This window comes from Clarias gariepinus, chromosome 4 (genome assembly GCF_024256425.1).
Source record: "Clarias gariepinus isolate MV-2021 ecotype Netherlands chromosome 4, CGAR_prim_01v2, whole genome shotgun sequence".
Lineage (NCBI taxonomy): Eukaryota > Metazoa > Chordata > Actinopteri > Siluriformes > Clariidae > Clarias > Clarias gariepinus.
Window position 1 is genome coordinate 28034925 of NC_071103.1, and position 16969 is coordinate 28051893.

The following is a 16969-nucleotide window of genomic DNA, read 5'->3' on the forward strand; positions in this document are numbered from 1 at the left end:
TTACTGAGAGAAGAGCATGCCAAGAGGGTAGTGAAAATGATGAGTGTCTGATCGAGTGATGAGTGGAAAAACTGGAAGTGGAAGGGGTGATGATAAATGTCGTCAGTGCATACGCTGCACAGGTGGGATGTGATGTGAAGGAGAAAGATGATTTCTGGAGTAAGTTAGACCAAGTGGTTTTGAGTGTTCCCGAAAGAAAAAAAATTGGTGATTAGAGCTGACCTTAATGGTCATGTTAGAGTACGGAATAGAGGTGATGCGTAGGTAAGGGATAGGTATGCGGTCCAGAAGAGGATTGTGGAAGGACAGATTATTGTGAATTTTGCAAAAAGGATGAAAATGACTGTTGTGAATTTGTTTTTTTTTTCAGAAGAAAGTGGAACACAAGGTGACATAAGAATTGTGGAAGATGAACTGAGGTGGACTGTTCGCTACAGTATGTAGGAGATGCAAAATGAAGTAGATTCATTCAATTTTATTTATGTAGGGTGTTTTTTTTTTCTCTCTTTTTTTAAACAATTGTCAAGATTAGTGACTGTAGGGTGGTTGCTGAGGATAGTATAGCTAGACAACATTGGATGGTGGTCTTTTAGGATGGCTTTGGAAGTACAGAAGAAGAAAAAGAGAGTGAAGACAGCATAGTGGACACAGCATGACTTACTCCTAAAAATGTCAGTGTGCCAAAATAAATTATAAATATTCCCTAAGATCAGTCAAAATTATTTATAATACAGAAATGTAAATGAATGCACTCAGTACGTGGTCAGAACTCCTTTAAAATCAATAACTGCATTAATGCAGCATGGAGGGTATCAGAAGACTAGGTTGCTTTCATAGCAGTCTTTAGCTCATCTGTATTCTTAAGTTGTGTGTTTCTCACCTTTCTCTTGACAATATACAAGGAGGATAAGAAGAAGCATTGTGAGCAGCATTATGTTGTACACACTCACTGCAAAACCTGTACACCCAAAAGATTTAAAACAAAATTAGCTGTATAAGTCATTCGATAATTAGAGGCACACAATGTTCTTTCTCAATATATGAGACAATGGTTCGGATTCTTTCAGTGTAACACATCTGCTAGTTTCAAAGCTGTTTCAATACTGAGATTCTGTGTTATAGGCAAAGTAGATGTCATTACTCTATTGTATAAAATACAGCTTTAAGGTCTCTTAGGTCTATACTCAAGAGACCTTAAAAATAGGTTAAATATTTTTTTCAGAAACACATGCAAATACATACGGCCCTCATTAAGGACAGGATTTTGAGGCGTTGGGATATCTTTGACATACAGGGTGGTGCTCTCTTAGTAACATACTAAAATTTAAAAAGGAAAATCGAAATGTAATGAAAAATATTTTTCTGTAGTAGTAGGTTTAGGAGGCAGCACAGTGGTGTAGTGGTTTGCACTGTTGCCTTGCACCTCCAGTGTCCGGGTTCGATTCCCGCCTCCAGTCCAAGGACCTGCGAATTAGGCTAATTGCCATTCACAAATTGCCTGTAGTATGTGAATTAGTGTGAGAGTTTGTGTATGTGTGTGTGCCCTGTTATGTATCAACATCCTGTCCAGTGTGTAGTTCGCGTCGTGTCCTAAGTCACCTGGGATAGGCTCCAGGCCCCCTGCGACCCTGAGTACAGAATAAAGCGATATAGGCGATGAGTGAGTGAGTGAGTATGTTTTCAAATACCTAAAAAAATTGTAGTTGTTAACATTAGAGATTGCGAATATATTAGTAAAAGGATGCTGGTGTTGGAACTGCCAGGCAGGAGTTCTAGAGAAAGACCAAAGATAAGATTTATGGATGCTGTAAAAGAGGACATGAAATTAGTTGGTGTGAGAGAAGAGGATGCAGAGTATGTAAAGCCAAAGACCCACTTTTGATGTGTTTGGCTTTCCATAGCAGAGGATGGGGTTAGATGGAGGCAAATGATTCAATGTGGCGACCCTTGAAAGGGAACAGACGAAAGACAAAGAAGATGATTTTGCGAACACCACAACCTTAATGAAAAGCAGACACAGCAAACATTATCAGCAATTTCAAGGTAAACAAATTATGACAAAAACATTTAGAATAAATTTAATTATCATCAGTTGACATAGAGTGTACCCCAGTTAATATGGCTTATATGATGCATGAGAGCCAAAGCAGCCTTGACGCTCAGGTTTTCAAGTCAGCCGTAAAATATTGAGGGATTTTACACACTTAAGAACTCTCTGTTTTACTTTTAGTGATTTTTAATCCCTGTTAAAACACTGACTTTACATTCAGAAATATTTCGTTGAATAGAAGTTTTTGAAATGAAATAAAAAGTAACCATAATGCGGAAACCGGTTTGCTTTATTACTCAGCGACAGTCTAGAATAGGACAGAAGTATGTGATCTGAGTCACACCACTAGTTTGTTTACTGGAGCTAGATGAACCTAGAAATTTGTCAAATTTGGTTTACTATGTTAGTTTCTATAGCAAGAATATACTCAAGGACTTGCCTATTTCACTGATACTGCGAAAGTTTCTGTGACAAGACAATTATTTCGCATTTTTGGAGACAGTCTCTGCAAGCTCTCTTACAATCAGAGGTAAATCTGTTCATTAAAATTTTCTGATAGAAAAAGTCTTTAGAATGGAGGGATTTCTGGTTTATTAGTGATGTCAGCATTTTCTGTGTTTTTAAAATCAGGAAAAAAAGGAAAACTGATGAGGTAAGAACTTTATATCTGCTTTGACGTAAGTAATAATACAAAGTAACTTCTGTGGACGTACCACAACGTTAAAAATAATGAGAAAGAAACAAAAAGTAAAAATGGTATTGAGTAGATGCTTAATGTGAAGATCACCAGCACCTATAAATAATATTTAAGCAGCTACATGTTAAGTCATTAATCGGTATTTTGGAAATGCTTGGACACTTTCGATGATGGACTCCTGACCGATCGCTTCCTGGTCATGTGTTTGATGCTTCAGCTTGTTGCTCGTAGTGATAGGAGAGTCCTTGATGTATCAGCTGTCTGCTGGGAGTTTAATGATGCATCAGCATTCCACAGAGAGAGTACATTCTGCTCTGCACCTGCTGCTGCTCTCTAACCCGACTCCCCGAACACTGCTCTCACACACACACACACACACACACACACACACACACACACACAGCCTTGAGGGAAAAAAGACATAATGTTTTTACTATAATGTCATTTTATGCGTGATTGCTTTTGGATGATTTAAAAAAAAAAAAAGCATTTATCCAGAACTGGTTCAGCAAGATGTCACATGGGGAGAGGCAAAAAGATTACTCAGTGTATGCAGGGATTTGTTCACACACGGAATCATTCGCACGATTTCCTGAGCATTCGTTCCCTGTCAGTCCTGAGCCTCTGTTGAAAGCTGTAAGAGGCGGGGGAAAGGCCTGAGAAAGGAACTTGTGATGACTTGCACAAAATGCAGGAACTCTCCACTGTTCATTATCTGACAGGAACTTATTTTTTTAGTTCCTGCTTGTGTGCCGGGGAAAATCGTATTATGATTATCGTAAGTAGTTAATTTAAGGCTTCCGAAGGCATATTTTAGTCATATGTCTAGCGATTAAGACACATTTTTTAAATAATCATTCAGAAATAGAATTATATATTTATTCATTTTGCACTTAAATAACTTTTCCATCTATATAATAAGCACTTTTAGATACTTACCCTGGCCAATCGTTTATTCATTTATCATGGTCTTGTTACCCAAAACATTAATTTATTGCATTAAAATCAAAACATTATTAATATATTAAAAAGCATTTTATTTTTATTACTTGTTTGAACCAGTCTAGCATACTTAACATATTTTCTAGACATTTCTTTTAGACTTTGTTTTAATTAATGTTTCGTGAATTGATGGCCCGCTTAGGTTTAAAGATGACCTGTGGCCTGACAGACAGAAAAGTCAGGAAGTGTTGAATAACAGCAGCGTAATTTCCCGTCCTGTGCTGCATGTACGTTTCTATCTAGGGGATGTTTCCCATGTTTACTAGTCTAATTTTGTACAATCGGTCTGTAAATATTTTCAGTCTTCCAGGTGAGGTTATCTGCAAGGTGAATCATGTCACCTGGACTTCTTTCTTGTTTGGTAGAAACGTTTCACTAGAAGCTACTTGGAGGAGTAATGAAACGCTCAACATAATTCACCGGCCAGATAACCTCACCTGGGTGACTAAGAATATTTACATACTGATTGTACAAAATTAGACTAATAAACAGATTTGGTACAATGAGTAAAAATCATAAAAATGAATCTAGTCTAAGCTTTGTGCATTTTCAATCGTCATCACATCTTAGCCAGAGAATCCTCACAGAGACCGCTGTTATACTGACCAGGTGACTAGGTCTTGTGACCACCGTGTTTGTGAGACATTTTAATGGCTCTGACCTGTTCATTGACATAAATATTTGCTTTTGCAGGTAATCTGTTGTGTTGAGCTGGTCATATTAATCGTTTTGAGAAAGGGACTTACAGTTTTGCAAATGTAAAGGATGATTTAAGAAATGCTCCAATGTGTCCAAACTGTAACTGCATTTTTCCCATATGGATTGCATGTTCATTCATATTCACTCAACTAGTTTGGAGTAAGATTCGTGGTGTATGGCAATACAAAGAGGCACATCTGACCTCACAAATAGTGATGTCCTGAAACAGTTTTTACTTTATCTATGGAAAATGCGACTTGACTACTTTTCTAGATTACTGGTTGATGAAAGAGGCGTAAGTCATATGGAGACTGTCGACTGGCGCAGTGGTAAAGCGCTCGCCCTATCATCCGGAGATCGCTGGTTCGAACCCCGGGTGATGCTGTTTTCCTCTCACAGCCGGAGGCACAGAGAGAGCTGATTGGCCGAGCTCTCTCAGGGGGGAGGGATGAGAGGTACTTGCGCTCCCACATTAATCATGGCTCTACAGCCAATCAGGGGTGTCTGTGAGCTCGCGCACGCGGAAGGAGTGGCTAGCGCTTTCCTCCGAGTGTGTTACTCCGCCCCTATTGGTGCGTGAGCAAGCAGTACGAAAAGATGCGGTCGGCTGACGTCACGTGGTTCGGAGGAAACACGGGATAGTCTTCGCCCTCCCGACTGAGTGGTAGTAGTAGCCTTAATGTGGGGGCCCCCGAGTGACAGGGAGGAATTGGCCACGACTAAATTAGGGAGAAAATTGGAAAAAAAAACCCCAAAAAAATAATTTAAAAAAAATCTCCAGCGTTGAGGGTTTGACTGCCTCGGGTGCGACTGCCTCGAGTCTGTGGGTGAAGTTTGCATACTTGGTGGGTGTTCTCTGGGTACTCTAGTTTCCTCCCACAGTCCAAAGACATTCAGATTAGGTTAATCGTCATTAGTAATATGAAGGAGTGTGTGGATGTGCGCATGTGCCTGAAGGCTCCAGACCTCAGGCGACCCTGTACAGGATAGGCAGCATAGAAAATAAATCAATGTCGGAGCAAATTCATTCTTCTTTGAGGAGAATTGTAGAAGAGTTTTATCATTACTTTCTGACTAGTCAGCAAGAATTCACCAGCTCTGTGGTTTAAAGCTTTATAGCCCACAAGAAAGAGCTTACTCCAGTTATAGGCTACTACGTGAAGAGAGACACAGGGGAAACAGCATCTCTAAAGACTACAGTGCGCTTCAGTGAAAATGCCAGTTCCACTTCTGCTTCTCGCTTTCGGTGGTGGCTGTTACATTACTGTGGCCTTCACTGTGCACTCAATTATGTAAAATTAATCAAACTTAAATAAATAGAATAACTTTTTTTTCATCAATGATGAAAATATTTAGAAATTCACTTCAAGCAACTTGGTGCTTAGTTAAAAAAAATATTCTACAATATTACTAAAGATGCTGATTTATGAAATGATTATATGTGGAGTTTTGAGTATTTAAAGTATTTGGGCTTAACACTGGAAATCCAACTCTGGATTAATTATTTAAATGAGTGTTGGCTCAAAAGGCTTAAGGCTCTGCATTACTGATCGGAAGGTTGGGGGTTCAAGCCCTAGCAACACCAAAGCTGCCACTTGCTTTTAATGATATGGCTGATTGGTGCATTTCTCTGTAGGCTTAGATGTGTTTGTACTTCTGCATTCTCTAATATGGAGTACATACTTTTGTCCTGCTGGTAATTCCTTTAGCTGCAAGTTAAAGTTCCTGGTGTAAACAAGGAAACAGCTATATTGATGATACCAAGTGATACATACTGTATCATAGTGTTTTTACATTGTTATATTTAATATTTTCCTTTACTCAGTGGCAGAGTTTTCTCTAGATAACCATTTATTTAGCATGTATGGAATGTTAAGTTATACTTATTAGAGTATCAGAGCCAGTTTTCCACCACAGCAAAGTATTCAGGACAGATAACTTTGTCCTTTTTTAATTTGAAAAAAAATTATAATTTATAAAAATTTATAAAAAATGATGGTAAATTGGTCGGTTGCTTTAAAATAACAGTTTACTTGATGTGCACTAGGAAAATAATTTTCACTAGAACAGCATGCTTGGTCATGTCTTATTCTTTACTTATCTTATTCTGTACAACTATAAATACTGAAATCATTGTGCACACATCTAGAGATGGAGGTGGACTAATCGCAGTGTGTGTATCAGGCCAGCACAAAATGGTGGCTCAGATATTAGAGCGATCATGTCAAATATCAGATATTGTAACAAATATAAAAGACTGGATTTAGATAAGAAGTACATTTTCTAAACTAAAACTATAGGATGTGTCTAGTTTTTCTGTAGTTAAGATTGTATTTATGCTTATTATTACATTTATAATTACAAATTATATTTATATGTAATTACATTTTTACACTGTGCTTCAATGTAAAAAATAAATTTGAAATCTTTTAAATATTTTTTGGCTTTTTTTTTTCCTGTATCGGAAGAGAAAACTGGTATCATGCTATCCCTTCAGGTTCTTGGAGGTTTAATTTGCTTTGTGTGTGTTTACGTTTCTACGGCACAGTTCTCAGGGTTGACTGGTTTACCATGTGCTACTTTCATGTCGTTAGAGAGAGGGAAGTGAGTCAACTGTGTGGAGATTCTTGTCACCACATGTCTTGTTTTACATTTGCCTTGACTTGGTTGAGGTGAGGAGCTGCAGATGGAAAATTGTCATTCATAAGCCAACCCAATGGCTCCGTTGGGTTTTCCAGCAAATTTATATGAATGTTCATCTTTGAAAATAACTGCCTTCTTTGTGAGTTTTGCAGAAGGAAAGGTTTCTTTGCCTTCAACCATCAAAATTTGCTGTTAGGAAAATATATATATAAAAGTGGTAAATGAAATTCCCTTAGTATTTTTGTGCTTGAACATATATTGATTTAAAGTTGCAGTGAGCCGAATTTAGGAGTTTATATTACTTGTGCAGTAACACGAACTGGACGCACACCTATAATACAACCTTAATCACACAGTGTAATGCACAAATCAACCATTTATTTCTGTTTGAGTTAGTTTGTTGTCCACTTTTATTTCTGCCTCCACAATGCATTGTCCTGAATGCAGGCAGAACGGCTCGTGGGTTACTGGAATACAGTTTGCAGCCTCCTCAGTTCAGACCCAGACATCACGTAATAACACTAATTAACATCATTATCATTCTTGTGATAAGCACTACTTAGGCCTCCTCTGACCTGACCTCTAAAAAGAAGAGAAATGTTTCCTATCATCCTGCTGCACACTGCATGAAACATAACAGACTAAGAGTTTTGGAAGCAAGCCTGTACATGTACCTGTGTGGGTGCACTCAGAGTTTGACTGTGGTGTTGTTTAAGAAGTGTGATTAAAACTCATTCATTTTTCCATTATGTTGATGAGTGTACTGAAATGAATCGCTGTGGGAACACCAAAGTCTGTAGGGGAAACCTGTCTTTATCTTTTTTCATTTATGTTTTTATTATTTTTTTTTTTATTATTTACAATTTTAGCCTTGCTTTCAGGATTGTGTAAAATGCTACTCATGGTATTAAGAAAACGCAATACAAATAAAACCCTTACAGTGCATATACTATACAATACAGGCCTACAATACAGAGAATGAAAAATATACATATTTCATATTTCTAGTGAGTTTAGGGGTGTGTGTGAGATGCAGAGAGCACCTGGTTTCAGACAGATTGCCCTTAGTTTTTACCAAAACTAAAGGGGGATTTCCTCCACTCATTTTAAGTGTAAATTTGAGTCTTTAAGAAGAAAGAGGCGTGTCCTCACCATTTCCTCTTAAAGCCTAATGGCAAGCTTTTATGTACTTATATGTTTTATTGCTCTATTACTTTATTAATTCAGGAGCTGCTTGTTAAATGACTCCCTGGATAAAGACACTATAGACACCATGAGCAGAAATTGCATATTATTGATTATGATCTGACAAAACTTAATTTCCTCACCTTAGAAATGCTGTTTCTTTTTTCACTACAAACCAAAGCAATAAAATCTTTTAAAATTATTTACTGTGTTATAAAAACCTAAGAGGAATGTGCTATGATCAAACTAGGCTTTATGTAGCAAACATGCTTTGTGCAAGGGGCATGTGCAATCCTGTTGTCAAATCAGCTCCTTGTGCAACATTTGACCACTTGTGTGCCGTGAGCTGAACAACTTTCTCTCTAACAGAAAAATTTTGCTTGGCGGTGGTAGTGATTGTGGTGGTTTGATGGGGTACAGTAGATTTACATCAGCATCATAACTTATACACGCATACAGTGCCTTGCAATAGTATCCATACCCCCTGAACCTTTCCACATTTTGTCTCGTTACAATGACCAACGTAAATGTATTTTATTGGTATTTTCTGTGATCGTCCAACACAAAGTGGCACATATTGTAAAAACTTTGAAATGCATTTATAATTTTCCTTCTACTTCAGTTATGTGCCACTTTGTGCTGGTCTATCACATGAAATCCCAATAAAATACATTTACATTGTGTTGATAATATGACAAAATGTGGAAAAGTTTAAGGAATATGAATACTTTCGCAAGGCACTGTAGTTTTATGATAAAATATATGCACCAGAATATTTTGCCACACTTTTTTTTTTTATTGGAAAAAGGCTGACACTCAAAGAGGCTCAAATTGTTAACCAATCTGAAGATGAACTGTCTCAAAGACAAATGGCTAGGAATCTTGAAATATCCCTTTCCACTGTTAACAAAATTATAGTGCACTTTAAAGAAAAGGGCAAAACGTCAACGGGGTCACAACCTGGTCACCCTGGGCTTTATGAAAGACGTTTTTGTGCTGTGTAAAGATATGTTTAGAACAAACCACTAATTCTATGCCTGGGCGAGTTGTTGCACTTAAATCCACTGAACAAAAGTCAAAAGCATTTTTAAATCATCTATTAATAACCATTTTTGCTTAAAAAAAATGTTGGTGCTTGTTTTGTTATAAAATACTGGGTGTCTGTTTCATTCTTGGGTATACTACATAGACACTAAGGATGGAAAGTACCCGTCACCACCTGTACGATATAATAAAAAAAAAACCTGGGTGCCGATTCGAGTAAAATTGCGATTCTGTATGCATCACAATTTTATAAATATCCCAATGTTTTAATATATGTTACACTTTTAAACCTTTTGTTTAAAGTTTAATCATTAATTATATTGATTGATTAAAAAATTCTAATACGAGAGTTTAACACTTAACTTCAAATGAAATTTAAAAAAAAAAAGCTTTACTTTTTATTGAGCAGCACATATCTTTTTACCTGCCATAATTATTATTTCTACACAAACTTGGCAAATAATTCAGTCTTACCACACAGAATGAAAATGTGTAAATAGTTCAGCTACCTGTAGGTCTCTCGACAGAATCAACTGAATTAATTGTTTTTTTAAAATCCTAGGCACGGGATCAGAAACATGAAATAAGCTCAGTAGAAAGTGGAACTAAAAGTTCTAGAAGACTAGAAATGATAATCAGTGAAGTGGCAGTGAAAAGGTCAAACTCTAATCCAAACCCAGATCGAGAGACACATGAGTAGTAGTGCCCTGTGACTTGCATTGCCAACTTGTGGGACTCCCCCCAAATGGTTTTGTTTTTAATTTGAAAACATTAGTACTCTAGTGTAGTGGAAGAGGTGCGAAAGGTCAGATAAGGATGATATTTTCGATGTAGACGATTTTTCTGTCTACCGTGTGCAAAGAACAGCATTCACAGGTCTTTTCACATTATTTTGTGGACAGTTATGTTGCAAGAAGTGAAGATTTGGTGAAAACACTGTGCAGTGAGGATGAAACACTTTCGCCTTTTAGGCGTAGTGTTGTGATTGATTTTGAAAGTTGAGTGATTACCACATACTAAAATTAAAATCGTCATGACTAAAAAAGAGAATGATAAACAGCTTTCAAACTCTGTAGTAACTATTAGCAGACTGAACTCAGATAAGCTAAGGATTTTTGTTGCATTTAGAAATCCTTTAGTTTTTTTCTTTCTTGTATTACACTGCCTGGCCAAAAAACACATTTTTTAGATTTTTTTCGACTGCTTTTAGCCTTGATTGCAGAGCACAATGTGGTGACCAATTCATGTGTGAAATTGATTCGTCATGCTCCCAGAACGACTGTCGCAGTTTTTCTGTGTCACTACCGATGAAAACATCAATAGATGTGAAAACCTGATCATTCAGTACATTCAAATCATTGGCACACAACATTGCTGAGCCTAGACCTGACCAACTGAAGTAACTCCATACGTACATATCATAACACTGTCTCCAGAGGCTTGTACAAGGGGCAATATGCATGATTTCCTTACCCTAATGAACCCATCACTCTGGAATAGGATCAATCTGAGCTTATTAGATCCCATGACCTTCTCCATTACTCCAAAGTCCAATCTTTATACTCTATATACTAGCAAATTAACACCTTTTTTGCCCACATTAGTGTCAATAAGACATGGTTTTCCTGTGGCCACACAACTGTTTATTCTTCGTTTCATTGTCATAGTGTGTTGAAATTCTCTTACTTTTACTCTTAAACATAGCTGTGATTTCTAATTGGATTAGAACTTCTCTATGAAGTTAATAGTTCAACACTATCCTTTTAGCTTTTAGTAATGCACTGGGCAGTCTTTTTTTAACTCCATTTAAGTCATTTTAATTCAATTTCAGTTAAAATTTATTTGTATAGCGCTTTAAACAATTGACAAAGCAGCTTTACACAATCAAAATAATTATTTGAGTTTGTATGAGATGTGAACGTGTATGAATCAAAATAAGAGAGTCCCTGATGAGCAAGCCAAGGACGACGGCGACAGTGGCAAGGAAAAACTCCCTGAGATGGTAATAGGAAGAAACCTTGAGAGGAACCAGACTCTACGGGAAACCCATCCTCATTTGGGTGAAACACATAGCAGGGATTGATCTGCATCATACTGTGTGAGATTGGAAGTTCAGTATAACAGGAGATGTGTTTAAGTTAAAATGAAGTCTAGTTTGTTATTGGAGGCTTAGGTAGACTGTATGAAACTCCAGTCTTGAGCTATCGAGTGAGTGAAGTCTCAAGTTCTCAGAGAACAGCTGTCTGCATCAGCCAAAGACAGGTCCGTTAATGGTTTCTTTGCTTGATGCTGGTCAATAATTTGACTGTTTTGAATTGGATACTTTTTGGATTAAGAAGTGTATTTTTTTTCCCTTATCTCTTCAAAATGTCTTGGTTTTCTTCCATTGACCGCTCTCTGGTCTTCGTATTAATTTATCATTTTGCAGTGTTCACTAGCAAAACCCAGAGCTAAAACCAGACGTAGACATTGAGGTCTGTAATTGTTTAAATACTCAGTCAAAAAGGGCCCACCTGGAGAACAAGAAAAACACTGGTTAGTTGCCTTTTCTTCACTGTGTAGCAAAAACAACAGTATTGTTGTTCCACTACCTTCAGAGGAGACCATCAGTTCAGCACTGTCCTTTCTTAAGATAATTGCAGTAATTTTAAATCTTCTTAGTTGCTTCTTTTGCTTTTTAGTTGTTAATGAGTCTTTGGATAAATTGTGAACCCATTTGAATTGATTTGTGTGTTAAATTTTGTAAAGTTTTTACATCTTGTTCTTATCACGGTCTGGATACATATTAAGCTTTTTATTGATTATAGCTAGATGATTTTTTTTTTATTTAAATATAAAAAATTATCTTAAAGCTAACTTAAAATGCGCTATAAGAATACTGAATCATTAAATACAGTGTAGTACTAACTCAAGTGCATGTATAACATTGGTCCTCTTTTTTTTTTTAGGTTAATGAAAATGGTGGATCGCTTGGCGAATAGCGAAGCTAACTCCAAGCGCATTGCGGTTGTGGAGGGCTGCTTCGGCACAGCTGGCCAACCACTGGCCATCCCGGGCCGTGTGCTTATCGGGGAGGGCGTGCTGACCAAGCTGTGCCGCAAAAAGCCCAAGGCCCGGCAGTTCTTCCTCTTCAATGACATTTTGGTGTACGGCAACATCGTCATCCAGAAGAAGAAGTACAACAAGCAGCACATCATCCCACTAGAGAGCGTTACTATCGACACAGTGGCCGATGAGGGTGAGCTGCGCAATGGCTGGCTCATCAAAACACCAACCAAGTCGTTTGCGGTGTACGCTGCCACAGCCACAGAGAAGTCTGAGTGGATGAATCACATCAACAAGTGTGTGTCAGACCTGCTGGAGAAGAGCGGTAAATCCCCCACAGGGGAGCACGCTGCTGTCTGGGTGCCCGACTCGGAGGCATCAGTGTGCATGCGGTGCCAAAAGGTAAAGTTCACGCCGGTCAGTAGACGCCACCACTGCAGAAAGTGTGGTTTTGTCGTGTGTGGCCCTTGCTCTGAGAAGAAGTTCCTGTTGCCCAGCCAATCATCCAAGCCTGTGCGTGTTTGCGAGTACTGCTATGAGCAGCTCTCCACAGGGGCGACTCTGCCACAACGCTCGAACTCGTACAGCCGCACCAACAACATCTCCGAGGATGAGGATGAAGACGATAGCAGTGACTGAGAGGAGGGAACCTTTGCTTTTGTTATTTTAGGAATATTATCTTAAGTTACGGTCACAGTGTTGTGGTGTCGTGTTTTTCCTTCAAAGGGTTTGAAATTAGCAAATTCTGTGAATGGTGATTTTATGTTTTTTTGGAACAACATAAAGGGAAATGGCCTGAAATTTTTCCTTAGAAGCGTAGACACTATAAGATCGATCGATAGATCGATAAATAGATAGATAGATAGATAGATGGATAGATAAAATGCGTCACAAGTGCTAATTGCTTTTACAAAAAATTACTTTCTCACTGAGCTCATTTTGCAGGTTCCATTTAACACAACTTTAGAGCAGAATTCATTTGAGCTATCTCCAGCAGAAAGGTTGACCAATCCTACCTGCTAACCGCAGCTAATTTAGTTTGTACACATCTATATAATTTTCTAATCAGTTTAGTGGTTAATTTTCCCCAAAATGTAAACAAAAAGTTATTTTAAACCACAGTAACGCTGACCAGGAAACAACAAGGTGGGCTAATGGACGGATGCATTTATACCAGACACGTAACCACATGTACAACCCTGTATCCAATACTCTCCCAAGTTAATCACAGTGTTCTTTGTCCCATGCGCTTCAAATCTGACTCCACACTGGAGAGCAGAAATGGCCCGGTGCTGTAACTTTTTTGTTCCAGTGCACACTTTTAAACGCTTATGTAAAGACAGTAAGCTTTTTTGCTAATTTCAAGCTTTATGGACAGCTGATTTTATTGTCATTTTCTTTCTCGTCTGATTTCTTCCCAATTCTTTCCATTTTACCAATGAACTGTAGACACAGCTTTTTCCACAGAGAGGAGTTTACTCAGCTGTTTTGGTGCTGAAGAATGGGACAGCGGAAGAGAGATAGAAAGAGAAATTGAAAGAAAGATGCATATTTTGATAGGTTTATATGTAAAAGTTTCTCTTCCTGTTAGTTTATGCTTTATAATAATACTCTTTGCTAATGACAAATCAGAAGTGTTTCAGTTGTAGCAAGTTTTTAAATGTATAGAATGTGGTGATGTAGATCGTAATTCCCAAAATATAACCTGACAAAGGCCTTTAATGCCACAGTGCCTTCTTAAATATTTTTGGTAGAAATTATTGAACCTATAAAAGCCATTTTTTGGCTTATTATAAATGATAGATTTCCAACTTGAGATTTGCCTTTATATTTAGAAACTTGAAATGCATAAAATAAACACAGATTTGCTTAACTATAAAAAAAAATATATATATATATAGTTTTTTAAAAATAAAAATATAATAATAATAATAATAAATAAGAGAGTCTAGATGTCCCCGTTCACAGTGCCGTCCTAAGAGTATTTACCAGTAGATCTTGTTGGCTCTGCACTGTATTCCAGCACTTGACGCAGGCTTGGGCACTGAACGTCGCCAGGAGCTGATGTCATCCTTCAATGTACACTTATTAGAGTGAGGCTACACTTGATACCTGTGTGGTCACACTCATGTCTCAAACAAAAATAGAGATGCAGAGCATTATTAGGAAGTAACCTTCACATGACCTTGGCTTGTTTTATTTTTGAATCACATCTGACTACATGCACTAATACTTTGTAGTTATATATGAGTATAATGTTTAATTGTCTAATAAATGTCTAATATTGTAAGACTGTTATGATCTAGCTATGCTAATGTATAATTGAGAGCACGAGCTTCAGGTAGAATTACAGTTGAACATGTGAGATTCATTTGCTCTCGTTAGCTTTGTTAACTTTGTCTCTCAATAACATACTTTTCCTGAACTGAGATAAAAAGGGAAATTACGTGATTTTTTTAATATAGGGTCAAGACTGCTCTAGATCTTTACCTTGATATGCGATGAGAAAATGAATCTCAAGTTGCAGGTATGTTCCATTGCAATTAATTTGTATTGTGATTTTACCTTTAAATAACCACGGACCTGAGGAACTACTGTGTAATGTCTGTCTAATCTTAGCCTCTCAGTCCAATTTATTGTGTAGATGTTTTGACAGTAATGTTGAGCTCCAACTATTCTGCATTTGTGGGTCACCTGATCATCTCCGTATAAGCTACCGGCACTGTACAGTGTGTTCGCGCTCGGCTGGGGTGGAGGATCAGCACGCACACAGAAACAACAGTGCAGAAAAGTCCATTAGTGTGACCAATCTTTGACAAGAGGAGCTGAAACGCCTAAGAATGCTTGCACTTGTTGGATCCTGTACCAAATGTCAGCGTATTTGCTGTTGTGTGGACCGCAGGTCTGGCTTTCAACTGACACCAAAACCAGCACATTGTCATGTGGTCAGAATTATGAGAGTTGTCTGGCTCCTCGATCTAAAACTCAAAATTGCTCACATAAAAAGGTGGTGATGAATTCAACAAGTGCAAATGGCAAGGAATCGCAAGAAAATAATGTTCCTTATTTACCTGTTGTTGTTGTTTTTTTTTTTGTTTTTTTTTTTCCTTTAACTGACTGTCACTGAGAACTCTGAAAGGGCTCAAGGATGAATGTCATCCACCTTGTAATTATTAGATACTAATTTTCAGGAACAGCAAAAAAATATATATATTAATTGTTTACAACCTGTGTCTTGTGTTCTGTACCATACAAACAGTAGGTAGACTGATTAATGCAGTTTGTGATTAGCAGTAGTTTAATAACAGACTGCGTGAGTACAAACTAAAAAAAAAAAGTAATCAATTGATCAGTTTGGGATCTAATGTCCAACGCAAAAACACTGAACACACAACAGGACAAGCTGTGTTAAAATACTTTTTGGGGAGATAACATGAATATGACATGACATAAGCCAGCTAGCTAACATAAGCACAACGATTCAATTCGATGTCAGTTTTATTGACATTGTCAGAATATAACAAACATGACACTTGACAGCTCAATTGTTTTATTTTTTATGCATGTCCTTTAGTTGTCAATGGGTTTTCACCTTTCATTGATTTAGGTCATCATAGAGTATCTGCGTCCTTCAAACTGTCCTCCTTAAGTGGGCCTGGGACATGCGCGCACACACTATAGGCAATTTGGAGACACCATTTAGTCAACCCTGCATGTCTTCGGACTGTGGGAGGAAACCCACCAAGCACGAGGGAGAATCAGCTGAATTTTAAACTTTTATTAAATGATAGTGTTTAATACGAACAAATCTAACAACCAGTATCCTTACAGAGGTGAAATCAATGAAATAGCCCACTGTAATTTACACTTGTACTTTTTCTGTAATCTATCGTTTTAAACAAGCAACATATGATGCAAATTTGAAGACAACCTTGTCCTGCTATTTCTAATAAAACCCATTTGTATAATGTATAGGCGGCATGGTGCTGTAGTGGTTAGCACTGTCGCCCTGCACCTCCAGGGTCCGGGTTCGATTCCCATCTCTGTGTGCATGGAGTTTGCATGTTCTCCCTGTGCCTGGTGGGTTTCCTCCGGGTACCCCGGTTTCCTCCCACAGTTCAAAGATATGAAGGTTAGGCTAATTAGTGTTTCCAAATTGCCCGTAGTGTGAGTGTGTGTGCGCCCTGTGATGGATTTGCACCCTGTCCAGGGTGTACCCTGCCTCATGCCCTAAGCATCCTGGGATATGCTCCAGGTCCCTGCGACTCTGAATACAGGATAAAGCGATATAGAAGATGAGTGAGTGAGAGTGTATAATATATAATACCCATCCTTATGTGTATAATAAGTACAATGTGATATTAACACAGTGCTCAGCTACATTAACCTAAGCGTCAATTTGTGAAAAAAACCCGAAGCGGGACAAACTAATAATGCCCCATGCTCTCAGAAAGACCTGAGCATTTTAACACATTCAAGTTGCAAGAAGGTGCACACGAGAAGAAAGACTACAGCATGGATGCGAGAGCACAGATGAGATGAGATGAGATGAGATGAGGGAACTGAAACCGAGAGTAAAGTGCCTCCTACTGGAATGTTTAGGA

The 16969-nt window shown here is 37.9% G+C and overlaps 1 protein-coding gene across 4 annotated transcripts in view; it reads left to right on the forward strand.

Annotated features, from left to right (window-relative positions):
* plekhf2 (pleckstrin homology domain containing, family F (with FYVE domain) member 2) overlaps window positions 1-15586 on the forward strand; it is a 32577-nt gene extending 16991 nt beyond the window's left edge. For 2 of the 4 annotated variants that reach the window (XM_053495174.1, XM_053495175.1), the window contains exon 2: window positions 12269-15586. In XM_053495174.1, coding sequence (XP_053351149.1) covers window positions 12273-13004 — 732 coding nt within the window. In that variant the 5' untranslated portion in view covers window positions 12269-12272 and the 3' untranslated portion in view covers window positions 13005-15586. Of the gene's footprint in view, window positions 1-422; window positions 437-2688; window positions 2703-12268 lie in introns of those variants that run through there. The other 2 variants (XM_053495176.1, XM_053495173.1) reach the window with 2 other exon arrangements.
* Window positions 15587-16969: the final 1383 nt, after the last annotated feature.